This window comes from Protopterus annectens, chromosome 7.part0, assembly GCF_019279795.1.
Source record: "Protopterus annectens isolate FY-2018-M chromosome 7.part0, PAN1.0, whole genome shotgun sequence".
NCBI lineage: Eukaryota > Metazoa > Chordata > Ceratodontiformes > Protopteridae > Protopterus > Protopterus annectens.
Window position 1 is genome coordinate 412734996 of NC_056739.1, and position 18852 is coordinate 412753847.

Consider the following 18852-nt stretch of genomic DNA (forward strand, 5'->3'; position numbering starts at 1 on the left):
TAATACCAAACACAGTATCATGCTGTAAAGGTGCATCCAGCAATTTAGCTAACATGATCTGGCAAATTTTGCTCTTTTAGCCAGGCATTCCTCCTAATTACAGATCCAGTAACTGCGGCCCTGCAGGAGGCCTCTAAGGAATCAAAACCACATTGCAAAGTATGCTTTCCAACTTGTTCTGCTGCATGCAATAATTCCTGCAATTATTTATTTTCTGCACATTCAGAAATCATCATTTTCTGTTTCAGTAATCCCATAACATGTTGCTGATACTTGAGCATATGAAACTGACAAGTTTAAGGCCCTAACTGCCAAGGTTGCAAATGTATAAACCTTCTTTCCCAATCTATCCGGTGCCTGGAATCTCTGTCAGAGGGGTAGAATTTATTTGCTTTTGAGGCCTTAACACCTTTTGGACCCTGTGAAATAGTTTCAGGGTCAGCAGCAGGGTTTCTAAATAAAAATTTGAGAGAGTCAGGAACCCTGTAATATCTGTCTGGCTTGCTAGGAGTCAGTGGTAAGGAGTCTGGAGTCAAGCTCGACTCCGAAAACACATCTTCCACAATGTCTAAAACAGGAGGTATGGCTAAAGGCCTATGCTGAGGGAGTAGAAGGAAATCCCTGAGCCTCTTTTTTGATTCTGAAAAATCTTGACTCTCCCAGTGAAAATGCTCCCTCAAAGTATGCAAGGTTTCTCCAAAGGAATAATCTTCCGGAGGAGATGCAGATGGGATAGAGTCCTCTGCATCAGAATCTTCATAGAGTGGTATAGATAAATCCTGATCAGAAGAAATAGAAACCTGATCTGCAGATTCATAGTCAGTGTCTTGCCTAGGCCTCTTATCAGGAGGGGGTTGGGAACACCCGATCAAGGTAATTGGGTCTTCAGCCATTTTGATCATCTGCTTTTTGGGCATAGAGGCCTGTGCACATGGCTCATGCATCAGTATTTTAGCTTTAGAAGTTGCTTTTGTCTTCGATTTTGAAGCTGGCATCTGTTTTATATAAAAATGTTGTGGCCTGAATACACCCTCAGAAGCCGGTGCCTGCTCAGCGGCTCCGGACCCATCCGAGGGAGAGACATCCGCAGGTACAATACTTTGAGAATCTCGCGGCATGCTGGACTCCACATGGGACTCGGTAGGGGCCTGCAACTCGAAAGTAGCGAGTATCAGGGGCTGCGAAAGCGCCTCACCGAGTACCGGTGACCGGCTTAGGAGAAGCTTCGGTTTTGGACCTCGACTGTCTGTCTCTGTCCTTTTCTTTGCGTTTTTTTGTGTACTCAGATAGTCTGATTGCTATCCGACGACATTTCAGGACAGTTAAATCTGTTTCCAAAATATTTTGAGGCAAAGATATACCGACGCTTAACAGTGCGTTGGTTAAATCTAGCACAAAACCGACAGCTAGGCACGTTATGATCAGGGCCTAGGCAAGAAATACAGTATAAATGGAAATCCTTTTGAGGAATTTGCTTCCCACAAGTAATGCAATTATTAACTTTTACTGACTTCGGTATGGAGCAAGAAAAAAGTTTCCCCAACGGGGTACTTCGCTTTAGTGAAGACTTCGGTTCTGAAACTCTAATTCGAAAATTTCAGGAGTCGGCCGACCGGCACTTGCGAACTGCTTCTGCTTCGGGCACCACGCGGCAAGAAAGACTAAAGAAAATGGCGTCGGCTGCCTGTTTTATACCCCTGACAACCTGACGTCATGGAAGAGGAGACAGCAACCGATGCAGGACCCCAAGACTTTGGAATTCAGGCCGATTGAGGGCAACCTGCCAGCAGATTACACAAATGTAATGACTGCAACAGTGAAACATGAAGAACATGCATTGTTACACAAGATTATTGGTCTTGTCTCCCACTTGACCAATTTATTCTGTTCTAGTCTTTTTACCATTATGAATGTCTGTTACTATTTATTTCTTTATTCTATTACACAATTTTCTTTCTACCAACAAAATAGTTCATTAACAATGGAGCTTTTCTCCCACGGCCTCTGCTGAAAAAGGGTTTTATGCCCAGTTGGACTCTCCCAGTAAACAAATGTAAAATAAAAATAAATGTTTATATGTATGAAAAACATGAGAACTTGTTTAGCTTTGATAAACTGCATTGCCTGATTGCAAGACCATAGCAGTTTGAACTGACAACAGCAAGCAGTACTAAGTTAGGTGACCATCATCAGCTGTACGTATGAATGCCAAATGTAATTCATACCTTTCTGCATTGCTTTCTTTATCAAGGTTTCCATCTCTAGGGCTTGCTTGTTGTCTGGCTCATTCTTTAAAAGTGAACGAATATATTTGAGAGCTCTTTCGTACTCCTGCAGAAGAATGAATAAAAAAGAGAGGATGAATACAACTGAAAGAAATGCCCAAAATCACAGCAAATCAAAGAGAGACAACCTTGCAGAAATGCAATATATGGGTTTTTATCCACACATGCTAGTTATTGCTAGACCTGTTTACTCTAGCCACCAAACCCCCTTCATGAGTCAAGGTAATTCCTTGCCTTGTGCTGGTGCTTCTCCAGTGTTTGTCATTACATGCCCAAACATCATCAGCATTACTCTATTCCATCTTTATTTCACTTACTTGGGAGTCTAGAAAGTGAAAGATAAAGATAACTTCAGTACCAAGAGATTTCTCAAGAAAACAGTAGAAGTGTAGCAGCTCTCTAACAATGTGCCTGATAATATGTCAGTATTTCATTTCACTTGTAATAAAATGAGAAAGCCAATTTAAGAATGCGCACACATACTACTACTAGGCTTTGACTCATACCTCTCAACTGTACAGATTTTCGCAGAACGTCCAGATTTTTGCAGCATTTTTTTTGGTCCATTTTTCATAAAATTGTAATTTTCTGGCAAATTACTGGCAAATCATTCAAATTTTAAGTTAGAAAATGACAGAAACTGAAGTTTCAGACATCACACCCTTCCAAAAAGTCATGCTAATGCAAAACCTTTGTAAGAGCAATATTTAAAAATTGTCCCTATTTTTGGGCCTTTGTCGCACTTTTATTGATGGATTTGTCCAGATTTCTTGCTCCAAGAGGTTGAGAGGTATGGGCTTTGTTCAATCCTGTATGACAAGAGTGGATAACCCTGTACATGTGATATAGTGTGCTGACAAGGCTACAGTCAGTCAAGGTGTCTAATAGCCTTTCTTCTTTGTCTGCTTCCAGTGGATATGGACTGGCTTTAAGGAGGAAGTAAAAGGATTCTCTTTAACAGTTTGAACTTTTTTTGCTTTTTCTTCATTTTTTCTCATAACCTGCTGGGCAGGTGCACCAAACAAACTTGTCTTATCAGGATTACTAACCTGTTGTTATTTATTATTTCATTTCTAATATATATTTCTGTCAAGAGCTTCATCAGTGGTTAATTTTTTAGTTAACTGATCAAGCATAAACCAGAAGGGTTTTTTAGCTATGGTTATGCAACTGCCCTGGGGACCCTGGGATATTTCTGGGTCTGGCAGGGGGGGCCTAAAGGTGGTGGTGATGAGTGTCAGGCACCCTGTAAAATCTGTCTGGTTTGGGGGGGGGGGTAATGAGTCTGCTGAGCATGAGCATCATTTAAAGCGCCATCTACCACAGAAAGAACAGGAGGTCTTTGGGAATCTGAGAATTCTTGTTGCTGCCATTGGAACTGCTCTGCATGGCATGCAAGGTTTCCCGGAGAATTCTTCTGGAGGAAAAGCAGCTGAATGGATTCTTCAGCATCAGAATCCTCAAAGTCTCATCTCATCTGCAGAATCAGAGGACACTGGCTCAGGGTCCTCTAATTAAAAAATCAAATCTTCTGCCAAGGTGAGCATTTTTGAGAACTAGAAGAGGGCCTGGTTGAGGTGGTTTAACAGGCACTGATTTGGTAGAGACATCAGGGAATGGTGTCTGATAAGTCAGTGGGTAAAGTTTCAGAGGCCGATTCAAGAATTGTAGTAGGGGCCTCAAGTGTGTAGAAGAGAGATTGCTGTACCTATCAGTTTTTTCTCGGTTTCGCCGAACGAGAGAGACGTTGTGCTTAAGCGTGGTCAGCGTCAAAGCACGCGACCGCTGTCGGCTCTTTTTCTTTTTGTTTTTTTGGCGAAAGTGTAGCGGAGGTTCCGGCGACATAATGTAAGCAAAGTCAGAACTCACTCAGTCTGCAGAGATTAATTCTAAGAACCAATCTGAACAACTGTATAAGGCTGGAATGCAGAAATCTTTCTGGGTAAAGTCAAAATCACCAACAGTTATTACTAATTTAAGCTCATGGAAGATGCTGGCTCAAAGGCGGACAATGTCAGCTTTCCTCTATGTCTTTAAGGGGCCTTTAAAAGTAGCATTTCTTTTTAAGTCTCATTAGAGACTAACTCAAGACTTAAGATCCATGTCAGTGCCACTGGACCAGAAAGAGCCTCTGGACAAAGTGAGTTACCTTTTCAGCTAGGAAACCACTAGCCTGATGATTAAAGTAAATAAACTCAAATACACATACACACACAGTGAAAGCCCTCTACACAAGTAAAACTAGAATCAGAGAAGTGAAAGGATAATAAGCTTTCATTTGGGAAACAAAATGAAGTTCTCCCGCAGAGTGAGCTAGCATAACTGTCACTACACTAAGAGCCTCTGGACAGATAGGTGTTTGAATTTTCCCTTAACAGCTTCTTTCCTTAGGAATAACAAGGGGTTAAGGTCAAATTACACAAAGTAAAAACTATGCTTAGACATTTAAAATTTTCAAATCTGTACGAATACCACCTCAGGTTTCACATGAAAAGAAGCCATTATACTAGTGGGACAAACAAAGTGTAAATACACAAATATCTTTTCACTTCTATGACTCTAATAGTACCTAAGCAGTGGGCTGTGTGTGGAACTTGACAATCACCATTCTAGTGGATGACACGCTGAAAAAATAAACAAGGGAAAAACACCACCTAACTGTCCGGATGCCAACACAGTATGCTCGAGTCTTGGGTTCAACTCCCAAATGGCAGGAATTACCCTTTCACTAGCTTTCCCTGTATTTGCACTTGTGTAACCTGACAATCTTTTCAAGCTAGTTTTGACTACAGGATTCATGAAGACCCATAGGGCAGTAGGGCTATTGAGAAAACCTTGATAAGCCAATCTCATAAAAGGTGATTCTAACCTAACCCACCAGTCTTGAGAATGATCATAATAACACCTAATGACTGAAAAGCTACTGAAAGAGAGGAACTTTTCTATTTGCTTACACATTACTTTTATACTCTTCCTTTATGATAATTATGCCAGACAACAGTGAGTTGTTATGCATCCATCTTAAAATCTTCCAAAGTAAATTACAGAGAACCTTAAAAGGTTGGATAATGTGATACCCCATAGCCCAACAAGGAAAGATCTGAACTACAGGCCTGTTTTGTACCCTGTACATGGTATTAATGAAAGGATGATCATAAAACTACAAAAAGGTTTCAAACAGAACAAAATTTATTTCAACATGATTATCACATTTTAGGGTCTATGAGAACTTGTAGGAAACATTTTGGAAACTGAATCCATGGGAAAATTTGGCATATCTGAATTGCTAAAACATTACAGCATGCAAACCAGGAATGCTGGGATTATTAAACCAACTGATTGCTTTGATTAAGAACAAGAATTCAAACTGTTACCATCAATGCATAGCTATTACAAAAACTTTGTAGAAATTAAGTTTTCCACTCATCCCGCACTGATGACTGTAAGCTAAGGGAAACGAATTAGAATGATCAACTTAGATTACAAGAGACTTCTGGCAATATAAAATTCACCCAAAATGTACTGATATCACACTGAATAATGTAAAATGAAACAGCAGTAAAACTTTCTTTAATTCACTGATTGCTACAAAAAAAGTACAGTTGCCCAAGTTTTCACTTACCATAACAGTAGATGTTCAAATGATCACTACTGCAGTAGCCCAAGCTATACGGGTTATATCCTGCCAAGGATACAACAGCCAGAGAGCTTACAAAGCTTCAGGGCACCTTCAATGCACCCAAACTGTCAAGCAGCTTCAGCTGAGCCGAATAAAAGACCCTGACTGGAACAGTTTTATGTAGAGTATACCAAAAGGTATATAGCCTTAGCCATTTGGAAATGGTCTGTTTTGACATTGGTTGTCCTTTCTTACCTTCACAAGAAAAACAATTGATGGGAAGATCTAAAAGATTTAGACCTATCAAGATAGTAAGTACCACAGTTGTCTGAGGACATCCAGTTTGGCATAAAGTAAACTCAGATTCCACTTTTGACACAAGCGGATTAGCTCTCAAAAAACCCTGTCCCTATGGAATATGAGATGGGTTTGACTAACCATAGAAGTTTGCAACTCCGATACCCTTCTGGCAGAGGTCAGAGCAATCAGTAAACAGTCTTCTATAAGAACTTTGTGTTACCTAGATTAGCTGGTTCAAATGCAGCAAGTGTCACCTCTAACACAAAATTAAGAACAAGGAAGGGCCACCAGTTTTCTTGAAATCCTCTTATGCAAAACTCCTTTCATGAACAATTTGACATGACACTGTGCTGAAAGAGGATCCATGGGCAGACGTGCTGAAATGACCAATAAATGAACTTTGGTACAGGAATAAGAAAACCCATAGGGTAATCACACACACACACACACACACACTCTCTCTCTAAAACCAGAGAACTAGCCCTGAACAGGTGTCAGTTATATTGTCGGGACCAACCAGAAAACCTTTTCAATTTGCTAATAAATTTTCTAGTAGCACCCTTTGTCTCCATTAGTACTTGCTGCATGTCCTCAGTAAACGAGTGCCTAAAAGGAATCAAGACCCTATCATCGAGGCACCCAATTGAAGACGACTGATGTTGGGGTACAGACACCCCCTGTTCCTGTGTGAGTAGATCAAGTCTGAGGAAGCTTAGCCATTCCCAAAAGAAGAGAGAAAGTACAGTTGTGTACACCTACCATAAATGTAGATGTTAGAGTGTCTTCACTGTTGCAGTCATGACTGTAGGGTTCTTGCCAAGTCGGCCAAAATCCCAAAGTCTGGGTCCGGCGTCGGCTGTTCAACCATGCTCCCTGACGTCAGAGCGCCAGGAGTACAAAGCTGACAGCCAACGCCATCTTCTCCAGTTTTTCTTGCCCCAAATGTCATGAGTCCCAAAATGAAAAAGGTCCCATAACCTTTGCAAATACACCTAAGAAGAATGGTGATAAAAGGAAATACACAAAAGTAAAAATAAGAGGGGACAGGAGGGAGGGAAACCCAGACTGCAACAGTGAAGACACTCGAACATCTACATTTATGGTAGGTGTACACAACTGTACTATGTTCATCGTGTTTCACTGTTGCAGTCATGACTGTAGGGTAGAATCCCAAAGCTGAAAGATAGGGAGGTGGTCATAAAGAGGAAGTGGCGGCTAAAAGGCCCTGCAAGACTGCAGAGGCAAAGCCTGCCCTAGACTTAGAGTAAAGAGGTAGATTATAGTGCTTGGAGTTTAGTGCATACATTTTCTAAGTTGCAGCTTCAAAAATATCCTTGGTAGGAACTCCCCTGAGGAAGGCCGCAGAAGTGGCAGCAGCTCTGGTGGAATGAGTCCGTATACTCCCTGGGATTTGCTTTCCATGGTGAGAATAACAAAATCTGATTCCATGAGCAATCCATTTAGAAATTGTCTGTTTTGAAGTGGCTTTACCTTGGGAACTGGAAGCATAAGAAACAAACAATTGCTCTGATTTTCTGTTCAGGTAAAAACGTAGCTGTCTGTGTACATCCAAGGAATGTAAGATCCTTTCCCCTTTATTTTGAGGAGTGGGAAAAAAAGGTTGGCAAGTGTATAGTCTGATTTAAAGCCACTTTGGAAACCACCTTAGGCATAAAGGTAGGATTAGTCCTCAAAGATACCCAGTCTTGATGAAAAATAATATAAGGTTCCACAGCCATTAGAGCTTGTAACTCTGAAACCCTCCTGGCAGAGGTTAGGGCTAAAAGGATGGCTGTCTTTCAAGATAAAAACTTGATGTCAGAAGAAGCAGCAGGCTCAAAAGGAGGCGAGGTTAGTTTTTCCAAAACATAGTTGAGATCCCAAGCAGGAATAGGAGGAGATCTAGGAGGTCTTAAGTTTTTAGCTCCTCTGAGAAACTGTCGCATGAGCTGGTGGGAAAAGATGGGTCTGTATTATAATGAGCAGAAATAGCAGAGGTATGTATTTTAATGGAAGAGAAAGAGAGACCCTTATGTAAGAGATCTGTCAAGTAAAGTAAAATTAAAGTAATGTTGGGAAGAAGAGGATCAGAATCCTGAGCCTGCATCCAGGAACAAAATCTTTTCCATTTTCCTGCATAAGATTTTCTAGTGCTAGGACGTCTGGCTTCTAATATGACATCCATAACCTGCTTGGGCAGTAAAGAAGAAATTAAAGGCCCTGGATTAACCAGGCCGCCAGACAGAGTTCTGACATGAGAGTCTAGAACCTGACCCTGATGTTGAGACAGAAGGTTCGGAGACCGAGGTAAAACCCAAGGGGCTCCAGGCATAGGTTTTTTAGAGTTGGGTACCAAAACTGCCGAGGCCAATTTGGAGCCAGCAAGATGATCATCTTGGGCTTGTCCTGTTTTATCTTCAATAAAACCCGTGGAAGAAGAGGGAGAGGTGGAAAGGTATAACCCGAGAGGTTCCTCCAACTGAATGACAGGGCGTCCACTCTCCAAGCTTTTGGGTGGAAAATCCTGGTGCAAAAAGTCTGTAGCTGATGATTGAGATGAGATGCAAAGAGGTCTATGTGAGGACATCCCCAGACTGCTGTTATCTTGAATATTTTGGTGTCCAGCATCCACTCGTGTGGATCCGAAAGATGTCTGCTCAAACTGTCTGCCAGGAGATTTTGTTTCCCTGGTAGAAACAAAGCCTGAAGGTCCAGACTGCAAGATAGAGCTGTGTCCCATAGATCCATGGCTAGTCTGCAAAGGGGGTAGGAATGAGATCCTCCTTGCTTGTTTATGTACCACATAACTGTGGTGTTGTCTGTCCGTATTAACAGTTGTCCTGGTTGTAAAAGATTCCTGAAGGCCAAAAGAGCTTTCTGAACGGCTAACATTTTTTTTAAATTGATATGCAGGTGCTTCTGATCCTTTGTCCAAAGGCCCTGCAAACAATTGCCCTGAAAATGGGCTCCCCAAGCATAATCCGAGGCGTCCATGGTTAGAATCTGAGAGGCAGGAGGCAGATGGAAGGGCTTCCCTTTGTTTAGAGCACATGCCCTGGACCACCAAAGAAATTCCTTTTGAAGGCAAGGAAGAACGGAGATCAGTATGTCTAAACTGTGGCAATGCTGAGACCATACACTTTTTAGGTACCACTGTATTTTCCTCATGTGTAGTCTTGCATATGGCACGAGAAGGATGCAGGAGACCATGTAACCCAAAGCCTGCAGGAATTTCCTTGCAGATAGAGGAGTTAAGATTGCCAAAGTTCTGAATGTTGAAGCCAGCTGTAACTGTTTTTCGGATGTCAGAAATGCCATCTGGGTTGTGGTGTTTAGAAGAGCACCCAGAAAAGTTATCTGTTGCGATGGTGTCAAATTTGACTTTATCTTTACAGAGAATCCCAGGAACTTGAGGAGGTTCTGCACAAATTCTAGATGCTGGAGTAAGACATCCTTGCTGTTTGCCTGAATTAGACAATCGTCCAGATGAGGGTAAATTTGAATTCCCTCGAGTCTGCAGTAAGCTACTACTAGAGCCAGGCATTTGGTGAAGACCCTGGGCGCAGTAGATAATCCAAAGGGCAGCGCAGAGAATTGAAAGTGCCTCGATCCGGCTTTGAACCTGAGGTATTTTCTGCGATCCTGCCTGATGGGAATGTGTAAATATGCCTCCTTTAAATCCAAAGGTACCATCCATGCATTCTTGGACAGCATTGGAAGTAGCTGCTGTAGAGTAAGCATCTTGAATTTTGGAACCTCTAGAAAGGTGTTCAAGACCGACAGATCCAAAATGGGCCTCCTTGGGACTAGAAAAAGCCTTGAATAAAACCCTTTTCCCATCTCTGAAAGAGGAACCAGTTCTATGGCATTCATAGCGAAAAGTGCTTCCACCTGGTTTAAGGCCTCCGTCCATTGATGTTTTGGAAGGTCTGGCCACCCGCTTGGCCTTGGCAAGGTATGAAAATGGAATTTGTAACCTCTTAAAACCACATCTAAAACCCATTTGTCCTGGGTTATTTGAGTCCAATTTTGATAAAAAAGAGAGAGTTTTCCTCCGAGAGGGGCTTCCAGGGAAGAAGTTCGTGTAGCCCCACAGAGGGAGTCATTGAGTTTGTTTCCTTTGAGATTGTGACCTGTCTTCTCCTACCCTAGGGGTGGAAGCAGTCCACTGTCTTGATCTATAAGCAGCTTGTGATTGAGGCCTCCCTCTGGAACGTCTGTATCTACCCCTCTGAGGCCTGTCTGAAGTGGGAAAGGACCAATATTTAGAAGGCCAATTCCTGCTAAATCTAAGAGGCTGTACTTGTAAGAAATCTTTAACTGTTTGCATTGATTTCGCCTTATCCTCCATCTTTTTAATCACCTCTTCAGCTTTCGATCCAAACAAAACATTAGGCTGAACAGGAGCATCCAATAATTTTGCCTTTACCTGGTTCAGGCAAATTTTGTTCCTTTAGCCATACATGCCTCCTAATGACTGTGCCAGAGGCCGCAGCCCTACAAGAAGCCTCCAAGGCATCAAATCCACAGTGTAAACCATGCTTCCCAACTTGTTCAGTGGCATGTAATAAGTCATGTAATTCCTTATCCTCTGCACAGGCAGAAATGGAAGTAAGCTTTTGTTTTAAGACAGACAATAGAAATTGCTGGTATTTAAACATATGAAACTGACAGTTTAAAGCCCTAATGGACAAAGTGGCAGAAGTGCACACCTTTTTGCCCCATCTATCTAAGGATCGAGAATCCTTTTCAGTAGGGGTAGGATTTTTGGCAGAAGCGGCTTTAGCTCCCTTAGGGCTCTGAGAAATGGTTTCAGGGTCAGCAGAAGGGTTCTTGTATAAAACCTGATGGGAATCAGGGACCCTGTAATATCAGGCTTCACAGGAGCAGGAGGAAAAGAGTCAGGGGTTACGTTAGCCTCCGAAAAGGCATCATCCACAATATCCAAAATAGGAGGAATAGCCAGGGGTCTATGTTGGGGAAGAAGAAGAAATTCCCTCAGCCTTTTCTTGGATTCCGAATACTCCTGTCCTTCCCAGTGGAAATGTTCCCTCATTTCATGCAAAGTTTCCCCAAAAGAGAAATCCTCAGGGGGAGAAGCTGAAGGAATGGATTCTTCAGCATCAGAATCCTCATAAGGAGGGAAAGAATATTCCTGCTCAGAAGAAGAAACTGAGGAAACAGAAGCCTGATCAGAGGAATCATAAGAAACATCCAGCCTAGGCCTTTTGTCTGGAGGGGGATGAGAACCCCTAATCATAGTGAGTAAATCCTCCGCCATCTTGAGTAACTGTTTCTGTGACTTGGGAGCTGGTTCAGAAGAAGCCTGTGTAGAAGTCTTTGATTTTGAAGGAGTCTTTGCCTTTGTCTTTGCCTTTATTTGTAGCTGAGTAGGCCTGAAAACCTCTTCGGAAGCCGGTACCTGCACAGCGGCTCCGGACCCATCCGAAGGAGCATTGTCCGAAGGTCCTGCAATAGAAATATTTAAAGGCCTGGTTGGCTCCTCATGAGAGTCCGTTTCAGCCGTCTGTTCTGAAATGGCCGACAGGGGCTGCAAAAGCTCCTCACTGACTACGGCTGAACCTGAAGCTGGCTCCGCTTGTGCACCATCATCAGATTTGGACCTTGGAGGCCTGTCTTTATCCTTGCAACGTTTATGAACTCCGGTAGCTGGGATCGTATCCGACGACATTTTGTAGTTAAAGCGCCTACCGAAGTAATGAAAAGCAAAATCGTACCTTCGCTTAATTGTACGTTTATTGAATCTAGCACAAAACCGACAACTATCTACGTCGTGGTCAGGGCCCAAGCAAGGAATACAGTAAGAATGAAAATCCTTGAGGTATTTGCTTCCCACATGAAATACAATTATTAACTTTTTCTGACATCGGAGTGGAGCAAGAAAAAAAGTTTCCCCAACGGGGTACTTAGCTTTGAGTGGAGAAGAAAGTCTTCAGACTGAAAAATATCAGTAAAATTAGTCAGGAGTCCGCCGACTGGCAAATGCGAACTACTATCACCGCACGGCAAGAAAGACTGGAGAAGATCCTGGCGCTCTGACGTCAGGGAGCATGGTTGAACAGCCGACGCCGGACCCAGACCTTTGGATTCTGGCAGACCTGGGGCTGCCTGCCGGCAGGGGAGAACCCTACAGTCATGACTGCAACAGTGAAACACGATGAACATCCATGGTTTCCTGGGCCAGAAGGGAGTTACCACAATGATCTTGGGTGATTCCTTCTGAATCTTCAGATGTACTCTAGATATTAGCAGAAAGGGTGGAAAAGCATAAAGGAACATTCCTATCCAAGGAAAAGAGAAGTCATCTATCTTCTAGACTTTCCTGCATGGTGTCCTGGAACAAAATCTTGCCAGTTGATTGTTCAGATAGGAGGCAAAGAGGTCTACCTGAAAACTCCCCACAGATGGATGAAATCTTGGAAGAACCCCCCCCCCGATCTGGTTTCCATTCGTGAGTGGCTGCCCTAGTCCTGCTCAGCTTGTCTAACACAACTTTGCTCTGACAAGAGTGTAGGATTACTGTAGAGTGAGATTGTGCTGTGAAGCTACATCTCAAGCCAACATGACTAATCTGCAAAGGGACCTCAGACAGTTCAGAGTTTTCAGTGCCTTCATCAGGGTAAAGCATCTATTTTACATTTATATGCTTGCATTTTTCTTTGGTGTCTCTCAACCTCTGCACTTTTACCTCTCCTGAAACTGCTCCCAAAGCAAAGTCTGCAGCATCTCTTGTGAATGACTGCTTTGGAACAGGGAAGGAAAAAGAGAGACCCCGGATTAAAGGATATTTCCCATCTCTACCAAGTGATTTTTCTTTTGACAAACCCCACTACTGGAATTTTAAAAGAAAGGATGTAGATAGTGATACCACTGTATCTTTCTCGTGTGATGTCTTGTCAGTGGTATTATGAAAATTATAAATGCTGTAAAACCCAAATTCCTGAGGTATTCCCTCATAGTGACCAAAGTCGGAGTGTAAAACCTCAAAAACAGATCAAAATGTAAACATATTTTCCCGGTGGAATAAAAGTTCATTGAAATTAGGCGCCCAGCTGACACTCCAGGAGTGAAACAGTCAAAAAGGAGTTTTGAATGCTCTCTTGGAACCCTAGATTGTACGTATACAAGATCTCTCACTTAAGTGAGAGATTCCCAACACATTGAAATACACTGCAAAGATAAGTAGTTTAAATATGGAAAAATGTGGATACTATGAAGCCTGCAATGACCTGCAACTGGAGCTAGACACTTTGTGAACACTTGGAGAACTGACAGCACTGATCCAGACACACAAAACCTTAACACCTAAAGTCTAAATTATTATGAAAGTGATAAATGTCTTTTAAATGTGGTGTTATCACAAAACTTGAATGAGAACAAGGAGGTAATAGATTGTGAAGTAACATTTTGAACTTGGGCACCATCACAAAGATGTTTAGCAAAGAAATATCCAGAACAGGTTTCCAAGCACTTTCTTTGGCATTAAAATATCCATGAATAAAAAGCCTCTCTCAACCTAGGAAGAAAGTACACCATGGGAAAAAGGAATTTCCAACTGCTGCCATCTGTAACCTTGATGAACGCTCCTCAGAAACCATTTACCTGAAACTATCTGCTGCCAAAGAGAAAAGTGGAGCTTCAGACTTTCTGGAAGGGAAAAAGGGATGGAGTGAGCAAGGTCATAGTCAATCTGACTTGCTGGGCCGTCATTTTTTTGGGGAAGGTCCCGAATTCTTTTTGGAAACCTCTAGCCATTTTTTCTTAAATGGCTGTTTACCTGCATTTTGTCTTTTTTTTTTTTTTGCCAAAACTGGATGAGGGGGGTTAGGGAATCCCTTAGAAAATTTGGAAAACAAAGGCCGAAACATCTTAAAGATTCAACGTTTCAATTTACCCCTTGCATCACACTTTTTGATCACTGCAGCAGAGGAACCAAAACCAAACATCTATCCAAAAGGGAATTTAAAATCACTCTCTCTTTTTGTTCTTCAACATCGGGGAGGTTCTAAGAATGCAGTCAAGCAAATCTCCTCAAAACATTACAAGTTGCTATAGCCTTGGAAGTAGTATCAGTCATATACACACTACAAAACAATAAATTGAGACTATGACATTGGAAAAATCTAATTTTATTCAGATTTTTCCATTTTTTTCTCACAAGAAGAAACTACAGACAAAATATTCTTTAGTGTTAGTAAAATTAACTAACATATAAACCTGAAAATTCCAAATTCTGAAAAATTAAAGTTACAAAAGCATACACCTTCCTGCCCCTCATGCTAATAATCTTCCCATCCTGGCAGGATTAACTAAGGCTACAACTGCTGGGTCACGTTTCGGAAGAGTACATAAAAACTTCAAAGACTGAGAAACTTTATACATTCTATATGCCTTTTTAGGGGCAGCAGTTCAGTTATCAAAGAAAGTTAGACAGTGCGATATCCTCCAGAATTTGGTAAGTTGGTTAAATTTCTGGAAAAATCCTTCTGCAAGACCTCAGATTTTCCAAGGGTTTTGGAAACCTCAGTGCTTTCCTACTGAAAACATTTGTGCATTCTGGAAATAGTCTCAGAGAAAGAGAACCCCCCCCCCCCCCCCCCACACAGAGAATCATAAACAGAGCACTCCTCAGAGCCCGAATCAGAAAATTGAGGAGGAAACAGTTGCTGTCCCTTCATTTTCCAGTCCAGATACAGAATCTTGAACATCTTCAGGAAGAGAGATTTTCTTTTACCAGAACCACTCAACAGCCCAAATTAAACTGTGTAGCATACCCAGCAAACTGCTCCTATCCAAGGAAATTTGAAGAGTAGTTGCACTTTTAAATTTTCATTTTTTTGGGGGGGGGGGGCAGGAACAAAGGGGAAAATAGGGTAATTAATGGCGGCAGCAGCTTCACCGTGGGCACAGCATTCTGACGAGAGGGAATTCCCCCTGTTCCCTCACCCAGCACTGACAAGAATGGAACCTCAGAGGATGGGGCCAACACCTAGTCCACAGGAGCTGTACATGCTACACTACAGGGATCTTGGGAAAAGATGAGCGATCTGAGGAACAAACAATGGCCACAGCAAAAACCAACACCAGCTGAGGCAACTTGCTAACCTGTTGTAGTGGCAAAAACTGTTTGCTTAACTTTTTCTTTTTGTGGTTGAAAGGACAGTCTCTGGGACCGGTAGTCTGTTCCACGATCACGCCAAAACTGGGATCTCTTTCTCTTTGAAAATAAGCAGCAAAAGCTGATAAAACTGAAAAGTCCTGAAAAGTAACACACAGTAAAATGCATTTTAAAGCACTTTGCCAGCCCCCGAAAATAAAATCAACAATTTCTACACAGAAAAATGGGTTTTCAGACACTTTAAATAATTTTTAAAGTGACAGGAGAAAAAAGAGCATTCCCTTTTAAAAGTTCAGTAGTCTTGTGACAGTCCATTAAAACACAAACTCCTAGCTTAAAAAGAGCTTTCCTAAATGAGAAAGAATAAAAAAAAAAAAAAAAAAAAAAAAACTTAAAAGTAGAAGGTTTCCCCCAAAGGGGGGGCTCTCTCTTCAAAGGTAGGAAAGCTCTGAAGGGGTTGGAGCCTAAACCCTTTTAGTCAAGTCAATTCAAGTTGACTGATGGTTTTGGCTTGGGGAAGGTACCTGAAGCTTTGGCAGTTGGCCAGTTGTCATACTTGGCAAAATACAACCCATATAGCTGAGGCTACTGCAGCACCATGAAAATTCTGATCAAGTACCCAAGCAAAATGCCTCATCACAGTAGCAATAGCTGCTGATGTGGACTGTGAATTAGCACCATCATAAACACACTAACAAATGTGTAGTAACCTCAGAAGGAAAAGGCAACATTTAACATCCAAACCCGGTAATTCAGAATTTGGAAGGCTAATGTTGTGGAGGGATAAATTCTCTTCCCAAACCTGTCAAAAAGCTTTTTTATCCTTGTTGAAATAATGATTAGCATTCACCCCACTTTAGCTAGCAGATGAACTAGAAACAGCTGCTGAGTCTGACCTGGAATGAGCAAACAAATGCGTAAAAGTGAAAAGCCTTGCAAAATTTGTCTGCCTTTTTAAGTGCTGAATGTTAATTATCAGGTGTATTTGCTATCAATGTCAAAAAGATCCTCCAAGCTTGTCAACAAAGGATGAATAGCAATTGACAATGGAACACCCACTTGTAAAGTGTCATTCAATAATCCTGGGTCATCAACTTGCTCCAATGAAAACAAATCAATCTGGCCACTGTCCCAGAAAAAGAAAATTCCTCTACAGAATAAAGGAGGAAACGCTCATCTGGGAACTGGGCAAAAAGGATGCTACACTATTCCTATCCCTTTAACGACCAGACACGGAGCACAGCTTTTTTTTCTTTTCTTTTTACAAAAATTCCATTCATTCTCCATAAGTTAAGCCTACAGAACTGCCAAAGCAATACATTTTCCACTGCAAACAGAAAAATTCCCTGAAAAGTTAACTGTTTTAGAAAATTTTTCTGAAAAGGTTATCAGCTGTATTGCTTCTTTTTCTTACAGACATCCCTAGAGGGGGATCAACTCAAGGATGCAACCTTACATGGGGTACAAGACACTTTCTCTGGCTACTCAACGATGCACTCCCCTCTGAAACGCCTTCTCTGAAGAAAGTGGTGTGCTAATGACTGCTAAGGATACATGAACAACCAAAAAGAACCTGGCGAAGTGGCTAACCTCACAGTCCATGTTGGAGGGACTACACCACAGGGATCCAGCAAAAAAAATAGCGAGTGTTTGAGGAACAAAATGGCAGTCGTAGTGTCACCCACCAGCTACAGAGTCACTGACAGAGCCAGCAGAATCAGCCATAGCTCCTTACTGTGTTTCCTCCTCTTTGGAGCAGAGGGAACATGGAACAATGGAACAGGTAATCTGTTCCATGTCATAGCCAAAAATGAAGCCTGAACCTCTAACATACTGAAAGGAAATCTGTATGTAGGCAAGTTGTACCAGCGCAAAATTAATAAGGCAACCATGGCTGCTGCTTTTGCCAGTCAGGAGCTTGAGCTGACAGTAGCCAGGGCACATGTGTGGAGGATCCAAAGTTTTTGGAAGACTGCCTAGCTGTTATATCCGTGGGAGGATAACCCATATAAGAAGGTATGTACTCACCATAACGTTCCATGTTTGTTGTACATCTCGCCTTCATTCATCGCTAGTTGGGTTCAGAACCAAGAATTGGGCTTCCACCGGCTCGTGGCTACACCCTACCCAATCATGCTCAGGGAAGATTACCCAGATCTTGTTTTCAGATACTACAGCTACTGTCTCTAAACATATAACTATGTCCAAAAAGGACTAAAGAAGAGATTCAGAGAACATTCAATTCCAATTAATAAGTAACTGCTCGATTCTCCAAGAGCGAAGGCTGGGGGAAGGAGGGTGGGACGCAAGAATGAAGGCAAGATGGACAACATGGAACGTTATGGTGAGTACATAAATTTATGTTGTCCTATCTCGCCTTCATTCATCGATGGTTGGAACAGTGTCCCTAGCACCTTCTTTCTTGGGTGGCTCTAGGGAAAATGCTCTTCAGAACAGAGGCCCTGTTCTTGGAGGCCAAATCGACTTTGTAATGAGTGATAAAGGTATGAGGCTTTACCCATGCTGCTGGTGCACAAATTGAATCCCAAGGTAGCCTTGCCTGAAAGGCCAATGAGGCTGCTATAGCTCTTGTGGAATGGCCCTTCCACTTTCCCTGGAAGTTCTCTATTCTGAGATTTGTATGTGAAAGTTATACAGTCTGTAAGCCACTTAGAAAGTGTGACCTTTGATATGGTGGCACCTTTCTTTTTATTTGAGAAAGATACAAACAGTTGGCCTGATTTTCTTAACTCCTTTGTTCTATGCAGACAAACGCAACTGTCTGTGTATGTCTAACTGGTGTAGCTTGTACTCTGACTTATTGCAATAGTTTTAAAAAAGACAGGTAAGTCAATGGATTGATTTAAATTCACTTCTGAATATACTTTTGGGAGGAATGAAGGGTTAGTTTGCAGGGAAACTATCCTTGTGAAAGATCATGTAAGGTGGACATATTGATAAGGCTTGAAGTTGATACCTGTCCAGCAGATGTAATGGCTATCAAGAAGGTGGTCTTCCATGTTAAAAAAAAACTTTAGTTCATATCATGATGCAGGTTCAAAGGGGGGGGGGGGATCAAGGTGGATAAAACAAAGTTTAGATCCCATGGCGCTGATGGTTCTTTTACTGGAGGTCTTAGTAAGAAAGTAGCTTTGCAAAGCCTGTGGGATATCATTTTTAGTCCCATTTCTCCAATATAGCAGCTTGATATAGCTGCTAATTGAACTCTTAGTAGCTGCACCTTCATCAAAAAGCTTAGCTAGAAATCTAATACAGCTGTTATAGGTGCAGCAAAAGGAGCAATGTGGCTGTCGAAAGCCCAACGGGAAAATCTTTTCCATTTGCTAGAATATAATTTTCTGGTTGAAGCCTTACGAGACAAAATCAAAATATGTCTTACTGCAGGGGAAATATTTGGAAACCTGGCTGTGTGTGGAACTGGAGCAGCCAAGCTGTCAATTTGAGGGTTTGACTTGATGGATGAGGAGTCCCTGACAGAAGAGTCAGGA

At 42.0% G+C, this 18852-nt stretch overlaps 1 protein-coding gene across 1 annotated transcript in view; it reads right to left on the bottom strand.

Annotated features, from left to right (window-relative positions):
- The window catches only part of FIS1 (fission, mitochondrial 1), a gene marked incomplete in the record, with an annotated part of 397913 nt that overhangs the window by 37049 nt on the left and 342012 nt on the right, over positions 1–18852 (bottom strand). The window contains 1 exon segment of the mRNA XM_044076998.1: positions 2226–2331. Coding sequence (XP_043932933.1) covers positions 2226–2331 — 106 coding nt within the window.